Here is a 25,550-nt window from a genome sequence, read left to right as displayed (position 1 = left end):
GGCTAAGACTAGGGGAGAGAGGATGATTAAAAGAAATCTTCAATTAAGGCTCACAATTGACAGCACGGATATAACAGGTGTTCAGGGATAAGAAAGACCAGTCCACGTCTTTTGTCTTTTGTCACATGGAGGCTTTTCTGTCTCTTTTTCTGACCCATTCTGGCTCAGCAGAGGTCCAGGCTACATACCCACTCTTTCAGAGCAATAACATCGCTTCTGGCTTTAAATTAGGGCAGTTAGGCTTTGAACTGAATGAAATACCAACATCAAAGCAACACGCAGAAAGGTAAACAATCAAGATCTCTTTTTTCTAGGTTGTTCCTAGGCAAGGTGCATTTTTTAAAAAGATGAATTCCACTCAATAGGAAAAAAGTTTAATAAATTATGGTGTGGCAATTCTCTGAAGTTATTATAATCGATGTGAAAATTATTGAACATAGGAAAGTCAAATGAAAAAAATCAAACACTCCAGTGATATATACACTGACTTTAGCCTTGTCAAATAATATATATAAGCAAGCAAACAAGAACTAGAGATATTACATAAAAATTAAAATTATATTTTATGTCATTATGGGAAATCCTAACTATCTTTTAGACGTAAAACATTTGAAGTTTAATATTAAAATGTTTGAATCTAATATTAAAATGTCTGTCTGGAGTTTCATATTTTATTTCAATATCCACAGCACTAAATAACTAGAAGTTTAGTTTATGGGTCTTTTCCGTTTGTGTTTTTGTTCTGTCTGTGTTTTTCCTTAGGAGTGGAAACTCATCCATGCCAATCTTTTCTACTGGAGGTGGACCATTTGTAAAATTAAACACAGCACCTAATGGCAGCTTAATACTAACACCAAGGTGGGTCCCAAAATGTGTTCTTTTACTAGTTTTATATTGACTAGAAAGAAAATGGATTTTGAAGCTAGTCAGATTTTAATACCACCACATGCTAGCCATGTAATCTTGAAAGTTATGTAACTTTTTTATTATTTAGGTGACCTCCAACAGCATCTAACTGACCTTACCCAATAACAATGCCTAATCCTCAGATAGATGGTAGGATGGTCAAATGAGGTACTGTATGTAATTATCTAGCACACAGATAGAGATTCAATAAGTTTTACTTCCATATCCTTTTTATCTTTACTCCTGGATTTATGAACAAGTAAATCCCATAGAAAGAAATTGTAAGAGTTAGAATAAAAAGGTCCAGTGCTGATCAGACTAAATAGAGTGACAAAATTAGCTATCGGCAAGAGAGAGAGAAAAAAAAGCCATGGTATTCATTTCTCTAGCAAATAGAGCATGGATATTCAGTGAAGAGTTCAGACTTCTCGTTGTGCCTGCATTTTCTCCTTTGCTCTTTAAAATTAGATTCACTTTTACAGCTTTTACCAATGTTTTGAAAGCAACCTCCTTCCTGTATTTAAAGATCTGTTTTAGCTTAGTTTGTGCCATTCCTCCTGTTTGGGCATTAATAATAATTTTTGTTGAAACTGGCTTCTGAATTTTACAGTTACATTAAAGGCCAGCTTGGGTGGGAAGAAAGTAATTTCAAGAAGAGACTATAACAAGGATTTAAGATATCATTGCTGGTGCACTAGCTTGTAGTTTTTTGAACATACTTAAGAGTGAAAAGCAAAATTATAATTACCTTGTATAATTATTATATTATTATAATCATTATATAATGATATTTATTATATTTTATTATAATATAAATATTATATTATAATTATTCAGCTATTCATGAAATGTTGCCATTTCTGTGAGCTCTGTCAGTAAAACAAATTGTTAAAGGAGAATTTTTAGTACCAAGGTACTTAGCAGTTGAATGTTTTATATGAATGTTTGCAGGGCCTTGGCTGATATTGTTAGTCTCACTGAGGATGAATCAAAGCATCTGCAGGTGAGGAAGCAGCCTTCTCGATTCCCTTTGTGTAAGGCGTGTCTAAATGTGCATTACCATTACAGATCCTGAGCCGTTTTTATATTGAGAATGTCTCTCATTTATACTTTATAGACATTCAAGAGTGAGTTAGGAAAAAAGGAAAAGGCATAAAATACTTTCCTATTAATTATACACATGTTTAAAATAACAACTATGTTATTCCATGCTTAGCAACAAAATGCCAGTATCATCACATATTGATGTCTTTATTGTATGTATGTTCATGTTACTTGAAAGAGACACCATTTATAGACAAGGATACTAGAAACTTTCATCACATGAATAAGCCAGGACATTGTTAATCTCTCCCGTGATTAGCCACGTTATACTGGGTGGGCAGGAAATCAGACATGTATGCGTTTATCTAGTTAGTTAATTTATGCGTTTATTTATTGCAGAGGTACGTTCACTGCCCCATGAAAACTGGTACTTTTGAAAAATACCCTTTCACTAGTGGTTTTAATTGTTAAAAATTAAAGAAAGGAAGAGGATGTCAAGGAAGATGATTCTTCCATGTATGCAGGTCTACTGAACTAGATCTCCATTTTTTCCCTCCTTTTATGAGGCATATGCACGACTAGGGGATCATTTCCCACCACTGAGAAAGGCCGCTCAGCACAACCCCAGCAACCTGCCCCGATATCACTGGAAATGTACAGTTCACGCTGCCGCCAGCACTAAGCTTCCCTTTCCTCCAGTTCTTTGGACCACTTTAGTAGTAGTTCTAGACGCAAAAGAAAAGAAAAGAAATGGACTTATAGTATACTGATTGACAATGCGTTCTAAGTACGGTGCTGAATACCGGATATGAAGCACTCATCAAACACTTTACTGAATCCTTATCATGTGCAGATGCTATGGTAGGAATATTACGGTGTTAACTAAGGAGATTATTTCCAACCCATGCAAAAGCTTTGTGGTTTTGTAGCACTGCTCCCCCATCAGGATGAGGAAACAGGCCTGGTGGTGGTAAGTGACTAGGACACGTTCACAAAGCTGGTAGGCACCGTGGAGATTCCAACCCAGGTTTATCTGACTTCAGAGCCCTCCACTTTCCCACTCTTCTGCGCTGTGTTCTAAGCCCCCTAAAGGAGCAGCTCACTTTAAATAGCAGTTCTGGAAGGAAAAAAGAGAAAGAAAAAAGGTCATGTTGTTGGGCGTATATAAGGAGAGAACTTAGTTCATTTTGTCAGTACACTAGATATAAACCCATTCATTCGTCTCCTGGTACTGCCCCACTGGGCGAGAGAAAGACACAGATCACGGCACTGCCTTTTTTCCTGTACAGAAGGTTAACCTAGTTCTGACTCCAGGACCAAAGGCCAGGACAGTAATTCTATTTTTTCTAATCTCTCTAAATGTTCCTGGACAAATGTACTCACTCTCATTGTGACCAGAGGTGAAGCAACATGCTGCTCTCTACTGAGATGCTGCATGTGTGCATTTGTGTATGAAGATTGCCCAAAACACATGGAAAAGGGGGTGCTAGGCTCAGTTTATTTTCTGGTTAACTATTAAGTTAACCAAAATCTTTTCTGTGCTTGCTGAAAAGAATGCATCCATCTTATATGTGCCACAGAGTATTAAGCATTATTAACACCTAAGAATGGTGAAGCACTTTGAATGTGGGTTTCCTGGATGGGTATTGTAACTGTAGGAAATGTTTGGATGAAACTTGACAGGATGCTGAGAAGCGTCCTAGGAACTACTTCTCTCCTAACCATGGGCAGATAATAGAAGGACAGTTAACTGAGGCGTCATCCTTGTGGGACTGTGAATGCATACGAATATATCTGTATCTAGGTAAATATACATACATGCACATTGCTTATTAATAAATATATTTCCTTACATTTAAATTGGATATGTCTATTCTAAAGGACATATCTGTTGGACAACATGGATGCATGTCATTTCAAATGAACCTTATCATGTATGTTCCAGAAACACTGAACTGCTTTGATTGTACTTACGAGCTCATGCGGATCTTGGATCATGTTTTGTATTTTTTGGTTTGTTCTTCCCTAAAATTACAAGCACCTAAACAACATTCATAATGGATGGTGTTATGTATATAAATATTAAAACTCTGTGTGTGTGTGTGTGTGTGTGTGTGTGTGTGTGTGTGTGTGTTATTGTGAGCAACAGCTTACAGTAGCTGCATCAGGAACGAATGCAAATACTTTAATTTCTTGTGTTATACTGACCTCTAGTGGTTCATAAGTATAGCACAGTTTAAAACAATTTTTCTGTGTTTAAATTTTCCTTTAAAATAGAATTCTTGGCTTTGAAAAAGGTTGATATCCAAATATTTAAACAGAGAGTGAGTTTTTTAAATTATTTATGCCTAAAATTTATTTTATATTTGCCTATTTACATGTCTGCTTCACTTGAAAGCAGGACCCATGATTTATTCATCATTGAATTCCCTGAATAAAGTGCACAGCTTCACAGTGTTGAACACTGAATAGCTGTCTGATTAGCAATATTGAAGCATATCCTGCATTACAGAATGGTGAAATCCAAGGTTAGTTCGTGCAAACTAACAATAACTATTGTTTATTGAGTATTCACTGTGTATAATGCACAGTAATAATTCCATTGCAAATATTTCTTTACCTCTCACAAAATTCCAGTAAAGTACTAATGTTCCCATTTTGTGGATGTTAAAACTGAGTCTCAGGGATATGAGTAACGTATCCAAAAATCATATGAAGAGTAAATGGTAGAGTTAAGGATGCAAACTCAACTTTATTTGACTTTAAGCAGGATTGTCTGCTGTGCTTTTCAGCTTCCCTGCATTTTATATGTAACAAATTTAAAAGTCCATTTTACTAAAGAGAAAAAACAGGATAACCTACACTATGTTTTGTTTTAAAATGTTCTGTGCACAGTTTTTAAATATAATTGTTCTTCTATTACAGTAAACAGTGCTTAGAGGATTCACTGATTCTATTACAATGTAACCATAAAGGTAAGTAAATATTTCATCCTGTCCTCCTTCAAGCCTTCAGTTTAAAATTCTGTTTAGAGTTAGTATGTCACCTCAAGTTACTTTGTAGTGAGCCACTCAGTTTTCAGAGGAAATCCACCAAAATAAAATAGATGCTCTTTCTTCAATGATCTTAATAGCTTGTGGGAAAAAACTGGTGGCTGATGAAGATAGCCCGAAGATTATTGGAGGAGATGACGCCAGAGAAGGAGCCTGGCCCTGGGTCGTGGCTCTGTATTATGACAACAAACTGCTCTGCGGAGCTTCGCTGGTCAGCAGGGACTGGCTGGTGTCCGCCGCCCACTGCGTGTACGGGTGAGTGTGACGTCATGGTGTCCCTTCCCAGATGAGGTGATCCTGGAAGGCACTGTGCACCCCCTTTCAGGCAGCATCCCCAAACCCTCCCAGCAGGGAAACGTTCCCACTGTTTAGAACACTATAAACTTTCCAATCATGTTCCCATTAAAATCATGCATAAAAATAGAGAAGGTTCAATTAAAATTCATTCTTTGTTAGATACTCGCATCAAGTGTTATGTTTCCTACAAACATAAAAATGGAAATTTCTACCTATTCACAAGGTAAGCATTTTTTAAGGTGTAAAATTAGTTTTCAATGTATAAAATGTGCTAGTTATCAGCCAATTAGGACAATATTTATTGTCAGCAAATTGTCAATATTAAAAAAAGCTTGTGTAGATAGCCCTCAAGTTACAAATTTAAAAACTGTGCCCCTTGAAATTCACGCATAAGCACTTTGCTGTGAATTAGGGTTAAAATGTTACTTAGTTCTCAAATCATATCTATTTTGATACTAACCATAACTAAAACTAAGAACAAATATCAACCAACCATAGCTCACTCTTCTTTTGTAGTATAATATGAGAAAATACATGCTGAATCTGGGGATTTATCTTCTCCCTCTAATGGTAGTCGTACTCCCACACGTCTGAATTAAGTCTGCAAAAGAGGTAGCTTCCTCATAAAGATTCGTAAGCCCTGACGAGGGTGATTTCCTGCCCCTGGTTGAGTAGAAAAGACCTCCAGAGACTGACCTTACCTGTGAGGATTAAAATGAGTCTCTAGTGTCCAGGATCTCTGAGAAAAGAGCCCTGGGTGTGCAGAATGGAAGATGCAGCGGTAGTTAATCAGGTTAAAAGACAAACTCTGGACAGACACAGACATTGATGGTTCTTGGATAGATGGAGACAAATTGCCAGCCACAGAAGGCTGGGAGATTTGTTGGGGAGTTAGGGAGGGTCAGGGAGAATGAGTAGTGAACTACCCATCATACCAGAGTGAGGGTGAACTCAAACTCATAGTTCTGGGAACATGGAAATGAGGACCCTCAGCTGCATCCTGGCTTGGCCAATTACCTGGGCTCCGAAAGGATTGTCCAAGGTGCTGCCCATCTACGTCAAAGCTCTCTCATCCAGTGCATGACACCCTGCATCTGGGTGACTAAGCTATATATAGCCTCTCCCATAGCTAAAATGCACCTTCTTGACTTTGCCGATAATCATATTTTATCTGTTAATTTTATTTTGATAATTACATTATCATCTGTTTTCAACTATATCATAACAAACGTCCATAATCGTCAGTTTTCCCATCCCCTGCAAAATGTGACTTCAGCCGTTGCCTATACATACTCTATGCCTTGGGCGTATCACAGATGAATAACCTACACCTTAACTATGTTACAAGTAAAAGGTATCTTTAGGTATTAAAAACTACAGTGTTTTCAGTGATGCTTAGATAGAACTTAGTAAGATAGCAACCTCCTGTATTAACCTCAGATTTGGTAAATTCATCCATTTGATGTTCTTACAGAACGTATGCTTTCTAAATGTCAACCAGGCTTGCAGTAATATTTGGGACATCTTTCAATTATTACCTCACAGATGTATTTATTGTAGGTCTAGGGTACCAATAACATGTCTTTTCAAACCACAAATATACAAAGGAAACAGAAGAGCAGTTCCATCTAATATAAACACACGTTCAGTCATACAGGACATAAAATGTCTTTTCACATGGTTTCAGTTTGAACAAAGCAAACAAACGTAAGCTGTGATAGAATTGTGATGAATTCACAGTTATCCTCACCAACCTTACGTTTTACTCTCCTTAGCTACTCTGTGATATTATTTCTTCTTTTTCCTGTTACTGGAGTTTTCTGGCTTTTGTCTTTATGTCTCTAACCAAGAAAGAAAGTTTCTGATATTGCTTCAGACAGCTTCATCAAAAAAGATTCTTACCAGTATGCTAAGAATTACCACCTGTTATTGGTCTTTTTTAACCCCTACTTGTGCAGTGAAAAGCTTAAATTCCTAACAAAAAGAACCCAGATCAAGCAACTTATTGAAACCATACCACACAAGTGACCTGACTGCAGTATAAATCTGTTCCAGGTGATTTAACCTGTAGGTGGGTGAAGCAGTTTAATTGGGCAGGTCTTCTCTGTCTACAATTATATTGTCCTCCCTCCCATTCCCATCCCTGAGCCTCAGTGTTCCTGGATGTCACTGCACTTCTCTGTGTCTGTTCCGTTTCTCTCTCACTGACTTGTCTTCTTTTCCAACCTTCAAAGGAATATTTGAAAAGTATGGGCCAACTTTGCTATGATTTAAAGACAAGGTTAACTGAGAACCAGAGAACAGGATTTTGGTCCTACCTGTGCTACTGACCTTGTGTGACTTAATATCTGTGGGTTTCACCATCCTCACCAGTAGAGTGTCCATAGGACACCTACCTACGGGGGTGATGGTCAGGACAAAATTAAGACGCTGCAATGCTTTTTGGCTACTGTGAACTGTATAAATGTGCAACACAAAGTTTACTGTGCTGCTGTTTCTGTGTGGGAAAGGTCCATGAAAGAAGGGTCTAAGATTTACCCTCTACACATTCAATGCATTGATCTTCTAAACTTTTTATATTGATGTAATTTCAAACATGCACAAAATTGCAAATAATAGCACAAAGAACTCTTGTGCACCCTCGCCGACATGCAACAATTATTTACATTTTATGCTATGAAAACTTCCTTATCACTCTTACATTCCCTCTGACTTGGAGAAATGTTTATTTTCTGAATCATTTGAGAGTCAGTTAGACACTGTGCCTCTTTCCATGTGATTTTTACAAGAACAAGGATATTTCCCTACATAATGGCAGAAAATCATGGAATTAATTAATGCAATACAGTTGCCCAATCTAATTATCTAATACAGAATATATTCATTCTTATCAATTGTTGCAGATAAGTTCCTTATGACATTTGTGGTTTGTTTGTATGTTTTCCGCCCAAGAGCCAGTTTGGGATAAGGCGCTGCGTTTAGCCATGAGGCCTCTTTCATTATCCTTAATCTAGAATAGCCTTTCTGTCAGCTTTTCTGTCTTTCTTTATCAGCCTTTCTGCCTTTCTTGTCTTTTTTTTTTTTTTAATATGAGCAAGTTATTTTACAGAAAGGCCTTATCTTTGGGGAAACCCTTCACGCTTGCTCCTTTGTTGGTCTTACTGTATCCCCATTCTTTGAGAACTTCTTTCCTTTTTTGGCAAAATAAGATGTTCCAGTTTCACTCTATGCATTCCCTGGGCTTGCCCTCAAATCAGGTTTTCTGTAAGAAACCCCAAATCCACTTAGCCATTTTAGTTCCTTCTACGTTAAAAAAAAAAACAAAAAAAAACCAAAAAAACAAAAACAGGGTCCTCTTCACCCCTTGCAGCTGCTGGTGTGTCCTGCTTCTAGACCCTCTAGACGTAGCTCTATACCTATTAATATGAACCTAAAATTATAGCTCCAGTTCAAATAAAAGACCACAGGGTTCATTCTAGTCTTGTCTTCTTCCATATTCATAACTCTTATCTCCAATAATGAGAAACCTTGTTTGTGCCATCCACAAAGTATTTATGGGTTTGCTCAAGCTTAGAACCCAAACAGTAATTTGAGGATTATTAACCCAGACCACTGTGTAAAGCAAATTTACCAACCAGAGTTTAATATTTGTTTTCCATTTTTTCCCACTAACATATAGCAAAATGCAAAATCTTAAGTGTAGATCCCAGAAGGGACCATTATTCAGTCCCTTGGGTTGGCCAGTCATGTACAGACTTACTGTCTGGATCACATCTATTGAACAGACATGTATCAATGATGAAATTATCCATAGAGAAGCCTCTTGCCAATCTTCCATTTTTAAATTTGCTCTTCAGAGGCGACCAAATGCAGTATATGGATTACCTCATTTCTTATTAAAATAATTTCTTGAAATAGGTGTCAACATTTCTGAAATAGATGATTTCACAATGAGGTGTTTTGGGCAAGAAATGCATACTACTATTTATACTTTATTTAGTGCTAAATTAATTTAACTGATACACTAATAAAATTCAAAAACCAACTTTTTAAACAGTTAAGTATTGATTATAAAGTAGCATTACTTAATCAATTGATACTGCAATTACACTTTAAAATTTGAGTTCTTTTCAATGCCTCAAAATTTTTAAATAGGTCTAGATACAGAATCTATCCAAATATAATATTTTAAAATTTATTTCATTTCTACTTAAACCTACTCTAGAAAATGAACATCATGTGTTTAATTAATTTCTCTATTTATCTACCTATTCTTATAGCTTTAGGAGATTAGCTACTAATATACTAGAATTACTTAAATATTTTAAAAGTATAAATACTTTCTCAAGATTATAGTCATGTTTATAGATCCAAAAAAAAAAAAAAAAAAGGAAGAGCATTTTCCTAGGCCAGTAGAAAGTGCAAGATTAGCTTAGTGACATTGGGTTTTGGTTAAGGCATGGCTCTTGTTTGCTTTCCTAAAGGAGTTCAAGTTTGAGCTACTAGTCATCTTTTTGATAGTTAAAATTTTCTTATTCTGCCACTAGGACTTTTTTGATTTATGCCTTTCTAACAGGTTTTACCAATTTCCAACCAACCTGGTTTCTCCTTAAAATTACGTATTTTTTAAGTCTCCCTTGGTCAATATTATATAACCCATCTCCTTGATATATTTCTATTCAGTGTTATTTTAATAACATATTTCTCATTAGCAGGTAACATTATAATTCTTAGTCTACCCAGAAGTTTTATTTCCTAAATACTCTCATTATCAGAGCTCTGAAGTTACTTCTACTTTGAGAACTATTTCATCATCTTGAATCACATTACTGTGCCCTCTTTTTCCTTATTTATTTTGTGCTACCACTTGTGTTGAAATGGCCTGATATACACCTCCCCTCTCTTCACCTGGCTGTTGTGTGTGCCCACTGGTCACGCTCAATCCTTCTGGCTCCTGGATTGCTTCCTGTTTCTCATATATTCACTCCGTCAGATGATATTTACTGAGCACTTATCTTGTGCCAAGCATTGTTCTAAGTTTTGGGGATGATAGTGCTTTACAGACCAACAAAGTCTTTGCCCTAATAATGCTTATATTACAGGGAAGGGCAGAAAGACAGAAACCTCGAGAAGCCCTGCTACTACTGTTGACAAGGAAGTGATTGGCAGAGGAGTAGGAATAGGATTGGATGTATGGGCAAGACCAGATCTGAGGCCCTGGTGAGAACTCAGTTGGCCATGATAAATGGGATGTAAGACCATCTAGAAGGCTGAAGAGTGGTGTTAACTAATCAGGCATCCGTGTGGAGATGAGACTGCTGGGCAGAGCAAGAGTGAAACTGGGGGGACCAGTTAGAAAGAAACAACGGTGGTCCTAAGATTATGGCTGAGGAAGGCGAGCAAGTGTCTGGATGTCATTAGTGAGTTCAAATGCTTGGAGACATCTGAGTGTACTAATGATCACAGAGAGATAAGGAGAAGGAAAGAGGAGAACCAAGGGTTTGGGTTTGAGCAATAGGATGTGTTGAAATAAGGAAAATGTGAAGAAATGGAATTGGAAAGGGAATAAAAGTTCTGATCTTTATATATTAAATTGAGACTTCTTACCAGAGTCCAAGCGGTATTTGTTGGCCAATTGTGGGCATGTGAGTCTAGAGTTCAGAGAAGAAGTCAAGAATTGGAACACAAATTTGGAAACTTTCAGCATATAGCTGGCATTTAAAGTCATGGCATGGGATGCAATCATCCATGACATTAGTGTAAATGGAGAAGAGAAGATGGAAGGCAACATTCTAGAGTGTTCTAAATATTTAGAGTTTGAGAAGAAAAAGAACTGAGGGGGAAAACCTAGGACAAGCAGAGAGTGAAATGAAAAGAAAATCACAAGTTCATGGATAGTCTTGGAAGTCGAGTGAAGAAGGGAGCTCAGAGATGATTCCTTTAGTTTCGAGAAATAATCTACCAGGTCAAATAATGCTGATGATTATTTGGCTCACTCTTGGTTCCCTGTACTTCTCTTTTTTACACTTAAGTAAGTACATACCTATATTTTAAAAACAGATTTTTACTTAATAGATGAAATAAAAATACCCACATGTATAAAACTCTTGTCCCTACTCACGAAATGGAATAATAAGTGAACAGATCCTCACTGTCCACCCTCCTTTTACAATAGAACGACGCTTTACACACTTAACTTTTATTTTTTCAAGTTTCATTATGGACTCATGGCCCTTCATTAAGCATTCATTTTATTAACTAGGATAATTATGATTCTTATATGATGCTCAAATTGTTTTCCTATTTAATCTGGCTCCTTTGTTCTTTTAAAATTACCTCTGAGATTCTTGAAAAGTTCATTACTCTCTGACAACCACACCACGTTTTGGAAGCAGTCTAAATTTTAATTGCTTTTAAAAATTGGAGTTGGCTATTTTCTTAGGAATCCTTTTCCATTCAGTGGAGAATAGTAATAGAGACCAAAAGCATTGTGCTGTGGGTAAACATTGGGCTTGGCGGTGGGCAAACTTGCTGAGGTCGCTTTATGCCACCATTAGTAATGGTAGAACATAAAAAACTTTCAGTTTATAGTATGGGTTCGCATTGATTTTTCTTTTCCTTTTAGCATATCATAATTATCTTACCACGTTTATTTCCTACCACAATGAAAATCCCACTTAGAAGAGGATAAGCTTCATGTTGGGAGTAGTGACGTTATTTACACCGCAGCACATAGCAACATAGAGTGGGGTAGCGCCAGCTCATCCCATCCAGTGCAGCGTCTGTGGAGCACCTACTGTGTACCAAGAAGTGTGCTAGTCTTTGAGGTTAGAAACATGTCTGTCTGCTTTTTCTCAGCCTGTACCTTTCTTTCCCTTGCTACTGAGGAAAACACTTTGCTTGGACAGAGCAGGAAAAGGCGAAATGTAGCAGAAGTTCACCCAACTTTCCCTACCGAAAGCTATCCTATTTCCCTTTAGCCTCTGCTGGCTTGGGGTCTGCCTAGCCAGTGGGTTATCTCCTGTTCCCATCCCCACCTGTCTTCTGTCCTATAACATTTCCTTGGTCAATTAGAATGCAGATGCTCTGAAACAGGGATATTTTTAGAACATGTCTCCTTTCTTCATCTGCAATGATGTCTCTGAAGGCTTTATTCTTCTATCTCTTGGTTTTAGGAGGATAGAAAAATCAGGGGAGGATTTTGTATTGTTCAGTATCCCAACAGTGATTACAAAGTACAGAATCTTGGGTCCCACACCAACCTTCCAAATTAGAATCTCTGGAGGTAGAAACTAAGAAACTGAATTTCAGCAAATTTCTGTTGATTCATAAACTTTAAGTACCATTGGCTATGACTTCTGTATTCTCAAGTCTTTATCATCTGAGAGAAAGATGTAATCATTCTAGTGGTCTTGCATTAGTGTTGGGCTCATGGTGGGGAAATTAATTACATAGACACAGAAAGGTACGTGGAGTAAGACTTGAGAGAGAAATGCAATGATACGTGTTGGGGAGATAATTCCATTCCATAGTGCTACTTACAGATGCAGGAAAAAAGGCTATATTCCATGTAGCACATTAACAATTTCAGATATCACTAAGAATGTGTCAGAATAACATTCCTGTAAATCACGTTAGACCAGGAGCTTGAAACATGTATGTTTAAACTTCACAGTTGGTGGTTCACGTATTGGTTTTCTACTCAAAACTCTAAAATAATGAGAGAAAATGGTGATTACTAAACTTTGCATTACCTACAAGCTGTCTCATATCAGTAATTATATTTATGGTTCTCAGATGGAGTACAGTGCTTCCAAAAGAGATAATTTGGGAATTTAGCTACTGAACTGCATTATTTTATTGACACTGCATTATTTTATCATTGACTTAAATCTACAGCAAATAAACTGCATATAGCACTCTGAACTTTTATGTAATTTTTTAAAATAAAATATGCAGAAAGCATTTAAGGAGATAATTCTTTTTTTTAAATAAATGTACTCTGTTAACTTCAAAATAGAATTTCTATAATGGGCTTATACTCCCTTTGAACAAATTTTTATAGTTATTATTTAAATGGTATACCATTAATATAGTTAGTATTATTTATAATTTAATATATAAACGCTAATATAATACATTGGGTATATAACATATAATGCAGACTATAATATGTGTAAATAAATATAATCAAATACAAAGGAGGAAACATGGTGTGGCGATTTTAAGATTAAATTTCTTCTAAATATTGAGTAAATATAGAAATCAAATGCTGAATAAAAACATACAATTCTTTAAAAAGAGTAACCAGCTGTTACCTAACAGGCATGCTAATCCAGTGACAACCCCAATCAGCTTGGCTATTGGAAACAAACTTGTGATAGAGGGAAAAACTCAGGGATGGGACACAAGGGAGGAGATTTCACTCCACCCCTTCCTTCTCCCTGAGCAGGCCAGGGTGGGCAGGGGAGTTCCAGGGTTCAGTGGGAGTAGGGTGCAGTTGGAACATCTGAAATAATCATTATGTCCAGCTTGACCAAAGTCCTGATTCCTCTGTGCTGGAAAAGAGAGAGTGAGAAGGCCTTTTGACAATCAGAGGGGCCTCTGTGGCACCATAATGCCTTCCCAGCCCAGCATCTGGGCAGTTAAGGATTTGCAACCAGCTGCTAGGGGCAGAGACATCCGCCCCTGGCAGAGCCTAGATAGCTCCGTGTCTCCCCCTCCTGCCCCTCATGTTCTCAGCTTTTCCCACAGACCCCTGCCAAGAGCTCCATGAGGCTCCCCAGCTCCTGGTGCAAGGGCGGCTTCTAAAGTCAGTCCCACGTCAGGTCTCCACCCTATCATTTTAAACCGTCAGCACCCAGTTTGTTCCAACTGCAAAAGCCGTAGAACTGGGATAAGGATGAAATGAGACGATGCCGTCAAAGTACTTGGCATCACGCTCGGCACAAAGCAGCTTCTCCATAAATGGGAGTTGTTCTATTGCTATGAAGCACTTAAGGAAGTTCCCTCAGATTTTAATGCAGTGTGGTTGTAAGTGGACGCTTACTGAATGCCTGGGCTTTGCGGATGACTGCTACTTGATCAAACATAATCCTTTGGGAAATGTAATGACGTAATGAATAGATAGAAAGATAAACCGATGGACTTCAAACAACTTCATGCCCCTTTATATTTGTAGGTAACTTGGATTTTAACCTTTGAAATAACACATGACATTAGGCATTTGAGACTGCTGAGAATTAGGTCACTGGTTCTGCCATGACTGTGTTATTGAATTTTTACGTCATTGTGACTATGGCTCAAGTGGCTTAATTCCAGCTGTTCACTGGTCATTTCTTGGCATGAAGGTGTTGCAGGCCAATAGCACATTTAGGAGTCCCTGTACACTTTCAAATTACAAGATACTCTTCAATTTAATCTGCCCACAATACAAATGTCATCTTTTACCAGTACATTCTCAATAGTCAACCTTGTATGTGGAAAACCATTGCGTGGAAATCACTCAAGTTGGTGTGTTAGATTATAAGCATTATAATAGGTTGTATTGCTTATCTGAACTCTGTGAATTCAGGGGTCCCCCACCCCGAACCAGAGATGCTGCTGAACCTCTTTCCGTTATTACCCGAGCTGCGTGGTTGTCTGAGGAGACCCTGGACCAAGATGCAGTCGCCACAGTGGAGCGCACTATAAAGCAGTGGTTCTCAAACCTCACCATACAGCACCATAATCTTCAAGATTCAATTTGAAAATGAATTCTTAAAAGTGCTCCTCTCCATCCCAGATTCATTAAATCAGAGACGGGAGACGGGCAAGTAACAGTGTTATTTGAAAGAATGTATGCATGTATGTGTTACTGAATCACTATGCTGTACACCAGAAACACAGCTTTGTAAGTCAACTATACTGCAGTTTAAAAAAAAAAAGAGAGAGATGATTTAAAAGATGTGATAGAGATTAGCACTAATTAAGGCTTCATCTATGATCTGATCAGAAAAATAAAAATTAATGGAAAATTTTTAAAGAAGAATTCTTCAGAGAATTTCAAGGATATCTGAGGATGAGAATACATAGCCCTAAAGCATCTGCTATGAAGATCTCTAGAAAGCAAATTGGCAGATGAAGGGTTTCTTATACTTCTTTTTCATAATCTTCAGGAGAAATTTAGAGCCAACCAAGTGGAAAGCAATCCTAGGCCTGCATATGACATCAAATCTGACTTCTCCTCAAATAGTAACTCGGCAGATTGATCAAATTGTCATCAATCCACATTACAATAGACGGAGAAAGGACAGCGACATTGCCATGATGCACCTTGAATTTAAAGTGAATTACACAGGTAAAATAAATCAGTTTTAGTCACCTCATCTGCCCAAATTAATTCAAAATTAGATTTAAGTATTATCAGTACCAGTGCATTAATAGTCCATAAAAGTTGGATCATCTGTTACAGAAATCATTATGATTTAAATGGAATTGGGGAATGGAGAGAAACATATTAAATTACCTTCATCAAGGTGCTTAAATCCAACTTTCTAGGAAATTAACCAGTAAAATATAACCCTCGGAGCCTTCTGTAACAGTGGGCTCGGAGGAGCAGCCCAGAGAAAATGTCACGCTCTGATACATGCCTTCTCTGGCTCTCCTGTGCAAGAAAGGCAGGTCCCCCTGCCACAAAGGTCAGAGTAGAGCAAACTGAGAGACGAGAGTATGTTCCAGGAACAAAGTGAGTAAGAACTGCTTCCCACGAAGGAGAGTCAACAGCATCCATGAAAATGGCAGGTGGAGGACTTCCTCCAAACACCTGGATAATGTGCGAGAAATCACCTGGGGGAGTGCACTTTACCCCGAAGGGCTCTGCTTAGCTCCAGCCTTCCCTCTGAGACTCTCCAGTGCCCAGGCAGGAGGAAGCGCTGCCGTCTCTGCGCTCCTGTGGCACTGGGTCTCCGCGTGCATCAGAGCACTTGTCCAGGGCAGACTGTTGCCACGGTTAGTTGTATTAACCCTGTCCTTTTATTCCCTCTTGTGTCTGCCCTGGGTTTTACAGGTCGCGGATGCTGAATAAATGTTCGCAGGCTTGCCAGTTGTTGAAGGGCATAAAAAGCCAGCGACCAGTGCTAATGCCCCCATAAGGGTTCTGTTAAACAACCGCCTAAAAGCTTTGTTAACGTGGAGATAACTGGGGAAAATCAAGGAAACCTCAGAACATTGGCCCAAGTTGCTCTTAGCTGATGCTGAGAAGCAGCCTTACCAAGGTTTTCACAGAACTGGCACCACATTCTATTAAGTACCGTGATTATTTAGAAATCCAATATAAATGACTAATTCCAGAACTAAGACGTTGTCTACATTAGAGTAACTAGGAGACAATGTGGAGGAACTTAAAAAGCCACCAGTGGTACCTGATTCACTAGCAAAGAAGTGCTGCTCTGGAAAGCTGCTTTCCCCTAAGATTGATGTCAAAAAAATGTCCAGCCAGGACAAAACAAAAACACAGTTCTTTTTGTTTAGATGGAATGTTGAAAATGATTGATTGTCAAACCTTTTGGAAATGCATGTGCGTCTGTTCTTGTTTCTGTTTTCTTCATGTTTCCAGATTATATACAACCTATTTGCTTACCAGAAGAAAATCAAGTTTTCCCTCCAGGAAGAATTTGTTCTATTGCTGGCTGGGGGACGGTTGCATATCAAGGTAAATTATCAGACTCAAAAACAAAGAAAACATTTGCTAGTAAAAAACATGCTATTGCTCTACCCTGTGAATATTTTCAACATTTTAGAAACTCATCACAGTTTTCTGCAAAATCTCTTAAAAGCACTGTTAGGCTTATATTCATGTGTTGTATATTTGCATAATTTCATTTTTTTCCCAAATTGTGTGAAGTATATTATAAAACTACAATTTTTATTGGAGGGGAATTCAAGCATTCTCCAAACTCAATAACTAATTTAAGTATTACAAACACTCTGATAAAGAGAAAAGATACAGCTATTGAAATGAATATAACCAAGGGCTACAAAACTGTATCTCTGTAAAACATATGGATAAAGTCTTATCAAAATAAAATCTCATCAAAAACCCAATTATTACCTGTTACATTTCTCAAATCAATAAAACTATTATTATTTGTCACATAAAGGTTTCACACTCACATTCCCTAAAATGAGAAGGGGATCAGTTTTATCACGCTGGTTCTGCGTACTGACAAGGAGACTCAGATATGGCCTGAATCGTCCATTGAAGACTATAAACTGATATACCATTGATTCACTAGCGTCATTTAATAGCACATTCTCCAAACAAAGAAAAGATGCATAGTAAAAATAAGCAAACTTTTAAAAAAGCCTTCGTACTCTCTAAATGTAACTGCGAGGCTCATTGGTTTTGAAATTCCTAATAGGAGATACTCCATGTAGGATAACGTTTGACAACTCATCAATAGTTAAGCAAAAAGGAAAAACTATTGTCTGGTGGGAGAACCTGGTCTCTGCAGTCACAACAGGTCAGAGCCATGATATTTAAAAATCCTAATTGCACTTGAGATGAAAAGGCATAGAATCCTGTGGAAAGATGCAGGTGTCAGCAACAAAGGATTCACAGCTAAAATAGCCTTACCTCTTGTGAATGAGAGCATAAAGTCTAAGTCAAATCCTTGCCTGATGATTCCAAAAAATGTTATCCACTGCAATTACATTATGCTGCTGAAATGCTTCATTTCTGCTGTCCATAAAATACACTGAAGTCATAGACTGTATATTCTTCTATTTCCTCCACTTGAAAAATGTCATGACTTATTAAATCTGAAATCTAAAGAGTAACAATGATTCTTAGATAAAAATTTTCTCTATCGGACTTCAAGTAAAATACATTTATGACCACAGTGTACTCTTCAAAAAACAAATTACCCACTAACAAAATATAAGACTCTATTCCATAGGAAATTATTATTTTTTTAAGAGCTGAGTAAACTTGCTCCCATTTGCTTATTGGTACTAAAGATATGCATTTAATTGGCTTAAGGGAAGTCTCTCAGAGTGATATGGAGCCAAGAAAAAAAAATCTACATCTGAGATCAATTTCATTTAGGAATAAACAGATCATGTTTGAATACTTCCTGGGTGATGGCAATTTTAATGAATTTTATGAACTTTACCTGAGGGTTTCCAACTACTTCTAAAACCTCAGTGTTCCCCCCTTTGAGTATTTTACACTAATTAATTTTCTAGGAAGATCATGAACATGTTGCTTACTAAGAAGTAATGAAGTAGTCAATTAAATTAAGGCAATTGGTCAACTTAAAATATCATTACTGACATTTTTATGTTTTGTGTGTGTGAATATGTATATTCTCAATTATTCTCATGGCAACTCATGTTGACAGATATCACATGTAAGAACACTGCTCAAATTTTCCTTTACCAAAAAGTTTTATCATATACCCAGCCAATTTTTTACCCCTTGACAAGCAGCAAAATTGTCTTTGATTTTTATTATAAAGCTAAGTCTACCAGCCCATTCTTGATCTTCACAGAACAAATGACAGTGAAATGCTGAAAGTTCTCCTCCATCATAACCTCTCTAATTCACTTTTTAAACTTAAAGTCTATTGTCAAACTTTAAAAATCATCCAGCTGCTGGAGTCACTGGTACCAGCTGGCATCAGCTCTCAACTTCACATTCACTGTCACTCTGGTACCCTGAAATGGACCATGGTTGGAGTGTTTACAGCGGGCTAATTGGCAGACAATACACATTGGGGCTTTGTTTTTCATTTCTTGAAGATCAGTTATTAAACATTTATCAACCCACCACTAGGTTATACGTACATTGTTTTGCACCTAAATTATACACACGCAGGTAGACACACACACATACACACACATACATACATTTCTTATCTTCTTAGTATGGGTGTTAAACTTAGCTGGAAATGAGATCACCTGCATTTTTGCAACAATGTTGGCTGTCAAATGTACCCCCTTATCCTCAACTTTCTGCCTTTCTTGAGAAACTAAATAAACCTACCAATTATTAGAAAATGCTTACCAGGTACCTTTTCTAGGGCACTAGACACCTGCGTTTTTCATATCTCTCTTGGGATCAGTATTCCTGTAAACAGAGATTCGTGCTTCCAGTAGATGAGTCATTTTTGTAAAAAGCATGGAAGTGCACTCTGCCACTAAATGCCTCCTTTCTCTTCACCTGCACGTGGCTGACAAGCTGATTGCCCTTAGACCAGGGCACAGTTCATCTGAGCTTTGTCTCCTGCTCAGTGTGCACCTGCTCGCTCACACTGCATCACACAGGAGCTGAATGCCATTATCCGGGAGCACCTCTTCAGGTGCAGATGAAAAGCACGCCTGGATTTCTGAGCCCTTGCTAATTTCCATGAATGAAACTCTTTATGTTGGTCGGCTTTTTCCCCCTATGAGTAATGCTGTAACTGTTTAAAATTACTGAAAATACCTAAAGGCTATCTAGTCTAATCTACCGCCCTGTTGGTCCTTGGAAACTAAAGAAGTGCTTTACTGTTAATCCATTTGGCAAAATCCACAGATGGGCTTTATTATGTGCTTGAAAGTACGAGGTTTAGCATTTAGCTCCTTTATACGTACACACAGTACTTGATAATGAGCGTGAACTGCTGAAATAAAGAAGACTGATGGTGGCTCATTCAATGATGCATGTTGATCACTTCTGACTGACGGGCTGGCTGCATTATCCGTGTTGAACAGGTCCTCCTGCAGACGTATTGCAAGAAGCTGATGTTCCCCTTCTCTCAAATGAGAAATGCCAACAACAGATGCCCGAATACAACATTACAGCGAATATGGTGTGCGCCGGCTACGAAGAAGGAGGGGTAGATTCGTGCCAGGTAAATGGTAAAACTGCTCCCGCTGCATTTCCAGAAAGCACTGCTATATGATGCCTTTGTTGCTCAACAGGGATCAGGGAACACAGAAATCCTCAGGGTGCTAATTTTTCATTTCTTCTTTTTCAAAACTGACTTTTTACTTTTCTGTGTGGCTTTTGCATAGCTTTCCTGGGTGGACCTGAGCATTAGAAACAAAATGGATTTTTACCGACAAGGGTTACAAATCAGATGTCTTTAGGGATGAGGCATAAAATGCGGATGTCAGACAGCTGAATAAAATATGCAGTCATGGGCCTGGGGGTGAGCTGGAGAGTGTACCCCTTAGTTACAAGCATTTATTTTCAAATTTCCAATTCTTGAAAACGCTATGCAAAGGAAACAAACAAAAACAGATCTGCGGGCCAATTTGGCCTAGACTCCTTGACTTTTCAACCCTGGTTTAGAGTATGGTCCAGGCATCCAGTGACTCAAAATAATTTTCAGATGGAAACCAACCTGGATAGCTAGCAACATATTTGAATATCACCAGCTTTTGACTTGCAAGCTTTCAAAGAAATCCCTTACTCGCAGACTACCCTCATGGAAGATAAAAAAAAGTCTTAACCACCTAGAAATAATGTAGCCATCTGTGAGCTCCATGAAATCTACACACACTCAGTGAAAAGTAAATTCTGCTAGATTTTAGAATTATAATTAATTTGTAGGTGCAGTATGGAGTAGCCATGAAAGTATAGATTCTGTGCTCAATTTGACCCTTGCTTTACACTTGAGTGAGACCAGGCAAGTCACTTAGGTATTGCTGAGGGGTTTCAAAGAGGTAACACATATAAGACACTAAGTAAGCACTCAAAAATATTAACAATTTTTATTAAGAGACTTTGTAAATAAATTTTCTGGCATATTTTCTGTATTTGAAAATTAATAAAATATTAATGTGTTAACATCTACTAGATTAGATTAAACCTGATAGCAGTACTGAGCAAATAATTTACTGATGTGGACGTATCAATTTATATTGTGGACAAATGGTTTCATTTTGTTAACGTGGAAATAACTTATTTATCTTAACACATATTAATGCATATGTCATAATTTGTCTTGATACAAGACTTTCTTAATAGACACTTAGGAAGGTGGATCTGTCTAAGTGTCCTCTAGTTAAGTCAATGGCTTGTGACATGTGAAATATTCAGCTTTGTTTTACATTTATTCTGCTTTGATGAACACTTGCAAATTGAAGACAAACAGGAGAGCAAACTTGTTTAAAATTTATCTTTGATCTTATACTTTCCTTTTAAAGTGAAAAGTGTGCTAAAGGTAAGATATATTGCCACTTAGCGGGAGATTTATAGAATCATTGTTCAGGAGGGAAATCAGCTGTACAACTTCAATTAGAGTTAATAGGGGTTGCATGGCAGACGCCTCCTGCACCAGGTAGGAAATATGACTGCTGACGCTACTGATGTTAGGGTCACGTTAAGCCAGTAACTCATGCCACATCTCTGAACTGTCACACTTGGCTCTGATTTCCAGAGAGTCTAAGTATGTTTCCATTAGCAAGTAAGGAAGCTCCCACACAAGGCAATACCTTGTGTGATATGTTACCATGACTGAGTAATCAATAGTCTCGAGTCACTAGATTGTCTTTGTTCAACCTTAATGCTGTGTTAAACAAGAGGACTAACCGATTAAATAAGAATGCATTATTTTACATGATGCATGTTTTATTACTGAGACATCACTTGAGTAAGTTCTCTGAAGCATTATTTACACGTTCTTGAATATCTTCTGGTTTACCAATGGCTCGCGCTTGAGGGGCAGTTGTTTGGATTTTAAGGTGCCCTGTGTGGCCGTAGAAAGTCATCTCTCTATAAAACTAAGTGAATGGCACAAACCCAGCTTGCTGACTATTCAGAACCTTGTTCTGTACACCACTGGTTTTCAAAGCATGGCCTCTGGTCCAGCAGATCAGCATCACCTGAATACCTGTTACAGAGGCAAGTTCCCGGCCCTGCCAGAGAGCTTCTGAGTCAGAAACTCCAGGCGTGGAGGTCCAGCAGTGTGTGCTAGTGAGCCCTCGGGGATGACCTGAGGTTAAAGAACCGCTCCTCTAAACAAAGATGGTCTCCAACCCTCACACTCAGCTGCTCGGTCAAAGGAGATTTTTCTTTTCCAGTAGAGCATCTAAGTGGCAGCAGACATTTCAGATTAATACTGTACATTCTGGACATATCCACTCCTATTTTTGGAGTACTTAACACATCTCTGAGACAGTGGAAGAAGGAGACACCTTCATTGAACAAATCAGAAAATTAAGGCAGAGAGAAGTAACGGAATAGAACTGAAATGGGGTCTCAGATGGTGGGAAGTGTTTGAACCAGACATAGGGCTCGCAACCAGACGGACCACCCAGCTGTTTGGCCTTAAGCCTGCTGGTGGATTCTTTGAATAACTGCAACAGAGCCGGTATGTGCGGGGTAACTGAAAACCCGTGTCCATGTAATAAACGTCTGGATTCTGTTGTCTGTTAAAAAATTGAATCAGTTTAGAAAATATGAAGAAAACCAAATGACTACTTTTAAAAATACCCAAACAGTTGAGGTTTATTTTGACGAATTTCAAGGTCACATATAACTTCGAGCCAGTATTTATCCTTCTATTTTTATTTTTTATTTTTGTTTTTATTGAAGTATAATTGATTTATAATGTTTCAGGTGTACAGCAAAGTAATTCAGTTATATATCTATATATGTGTGTATATATGTGTGTGTGTGTGTATATATATCCACACACACACACATATCCATATATATGTATTCTTTTGGAGATTCTTTTCCACTGGGCCTGTATTTATTCTTACCTTGGATTGATACTGTTCCATAAATATAGACGAAGGGTTTAGGATACAGAAATAAAAATCACAATCCCTGCCTTCAAACAGCTTGAACGCACTTGTTACTTCTAGAAAAGAAGCAACCTGTGGTTGCCAATGCAACTGATGCTCCTCTATACCCAGGAGAGAAAGGGTGATTTTCTAGACCACATCATTTTCCCTCAAATATAGGTCCCAAAGATAATAAAGAATCAGGCAAAAAGTCTCTCTCAGGATAATTTTTAACATAAGCTTGGGTGAAATATTCTATTGTACCAGTGACTTCAACCAAAGTACACAAGGCTTTAAGTTCCTTCATAAATATAAAAAAGATTAACTTAAAATTTTGCCCAATTAATGTGAGAAAGTATTTGTCAATTCTGTCATTAAATAATGGTACTATGTGTTTACGTGATATTCACTTGCATTACACGGAAATAATCATGTGCAGTAAAATCTAGGTAATTAACTATGAATTGCTATAATTAATATTTATAAAAATTAAAAACACTTCATCAATTAAAATCTCAGCTGAAAACATGTGTGCCTATCACTAGAAATTATATCATAGATGTGCCTATTTCAGTTGAAATATTAAGTTTTTTTCAAATCTGATTGGGCTTGTCTAATGCCGAAAAGTGAATGCTACCCAAGAGAATTAAAATCAACTTTATGTGTGAGGTTTTAGTTATTCTAAAGCACCAAATGTGGGATAATTGTCTTTTCCACAAAGCCCCTCATAATATTTAGGACATACCTCCTTTATTAAAAGGATTAGCTTTTAATACATATTTTACTTGGGATGCTCTCCCAGTTGTGCCTTAGAAAATTTCTTAGTACCCAGTAAATTGCCATAATTAAACTAAGGAAATGCTTGCTATACAAGTGAATCATAAAAAATTACATATAAACTTTTGTTCGTTGTCATAGTTTCTCTGTGTCCTTACTGAACAGCAAAAGGTTCTCATTCTCGACCTTGATTTAAGTGATGGTGAGAATATATACAGATGACTAGCAATTAAACCAAAGTTCTGATCTTCAGTTTTGAATTTATTTGCTAAAAATAATTGTATATATTTCTGTCAATTGATCACACATCTACAACTTTCTTTTGTGATGTACTCTTCAGGGGGATTCAGGAGGACCGCTAATGTGCGAAGAAAACAACAGATGGTTTCTCGCTGGTGTGACATCATTTGGATACCAGTGTGCGCTGCCTAATCGCCCAGGGGTGTATGTCCGGGTCCCGAGGTTCACAGAATGGATACAAAGCTTTCTACATTAGACTGTTTCCTAAAACAAAGATGAATATGAGGCAGCTTTCCCATTCTACTTTAAGAAGTATGAAAATTGAGAGTTTTGAAAAAAAATTGTTTCTAAAAGCCTTTATTCTTACCTAAGCCACTGAAATGCTAAGTGGAAAAATGATCTTTACAGTACAAAGTAACTTTGAAATAATACATTTTGATTTTATTGCGAACAGCTATTCTTTCACAGATATCATTATTTCCTATGGTCATAATCATTTTTATCATATTCTCTATAAAGGAATGTTATTTTAAAGTATAAACTATTACACTTAAAGTTTGAGCAAAATTAGGAAAAGAAAGGAAATAGACTGTTTTGCACAAAGTATGTTATTGTTTGAAACAGACTGCTGTAAATTATCTAATTCTAGCTTTGATCACTATTATCAGAATCTCAATTGTCTCCCGACTTTCCTATCCAAATGCATTTCCAATCCATCTTGACCACATCCTTAATATTTCCTCCACTTATAAAAAAAAATACTTATTGTAAGCTTATGTCACAGACCTGGACTACACTGACTGCACAATTCTCTCAAATAAGCTTATTAAACTAGCTTAGCAAACTAGTACAAGTCTATATATCACCCCTATATCAAAATAAAAGCTTAATTAACTAATACTGTCATTCTTTCATTAGATAATTTTTAACCTGGATTATTCATACCGTCCATTTATTTCAAGCTAGTATTTTTTAGGTTTCAAAAAAAGTAATCAGACATATCAAAGAAATACCACTATTTACCATTTTCTTCTGATAGAGGTGCTAGAGTGGATATTTCTAACACGTGCAAAACTTATTTAGACACAGCTGAATCGACCATTAGAAGGCCAAAAATGTGGAATAAATGAATTGGCTTCACTGCTTTCGTCTCCTGGATCATTTCCAAAGTAAGTGCAAACTTCAGTTTAGCTTACCACACAAAATCTACTGATTTCTTCAGGAAGATAAAATTCATACAAATTAATACAAATGGGCACATTCAAACACACACACGTATACACACACACACATTGCTGCATGAGTCTATAAGGTCCAAAGTAATAGAGGAGAGAGTAAGTTTTAAAAGAATTGGAAGAAGGGATCAGTCAGTTGATATTGTCCTTTCTTATGGAAGAAAGGAGATGTGGGCTACACCCGAGAGGAGTAATCTTTATTGACATATTGAAGAGGCACTGGAGACCACTGCGTAGG

The 25,550-nt window shown here is 37.4% G+C and overlaps 1 protein-coding gene across 1 annotated transcript in view; it reads left to right on the top strand.

Annotated features, from left to right (window-relative positions):
• TMPRSS15 (transmembrane serine protease 15) overlaps nt 1-24,333 on the top strand; it is a 106,367-nt gene extending 82,034 nt beyond the window's left edge. Inside the window, exons 20-26 of the mRNA XM_006216760.3 lie at nt 763-858; nt 4,876-4,925; nt 5,084-5,258; nt 15,458-15,639; nt 16,897-16,992; nt 20,037-20,176; nt 24,178-24,333. Of these exons, the coding sequence (XP_006216822.2) occupies nt 763-858; nt 4,876-4,925; nt 5,084-5,258; nt 15,458-15,639; nt 16,897-16,992; nt 20,037-20,176; nt 24,178-24,333 (895 nt within the window). The remainder of the gene's footprint in view (nt 1-762; nt 859-4,875; nt 4,926-5,083; nt 5,259-15,457; nt 15,640-16,896; nt 16,993-20,036; nt 20,177-24,177) is intronic.
• Nucleotides 24,334-25,550: the final 1,217 nt, after the last annotated feature.

The sequence above is a fragment of the Vicugna pacos genome, chromosome 1 (genome assembly GCF_048564905.1).
Source record: "Vicugna pacos chromosome 1, VicPac4, whole genome shotgun sequence".
NCBI classification, from domain to species: Eukaryota; Metazoa; Chordata; class Mammalia; order Artiodactyla; family Camelidae; genus Vicugna; species Vicugna pacos.
Note: the sequence above shows the minus strand (reverse complement) of the source record. Positions and strands in the feature narration are given on the sequence as shown.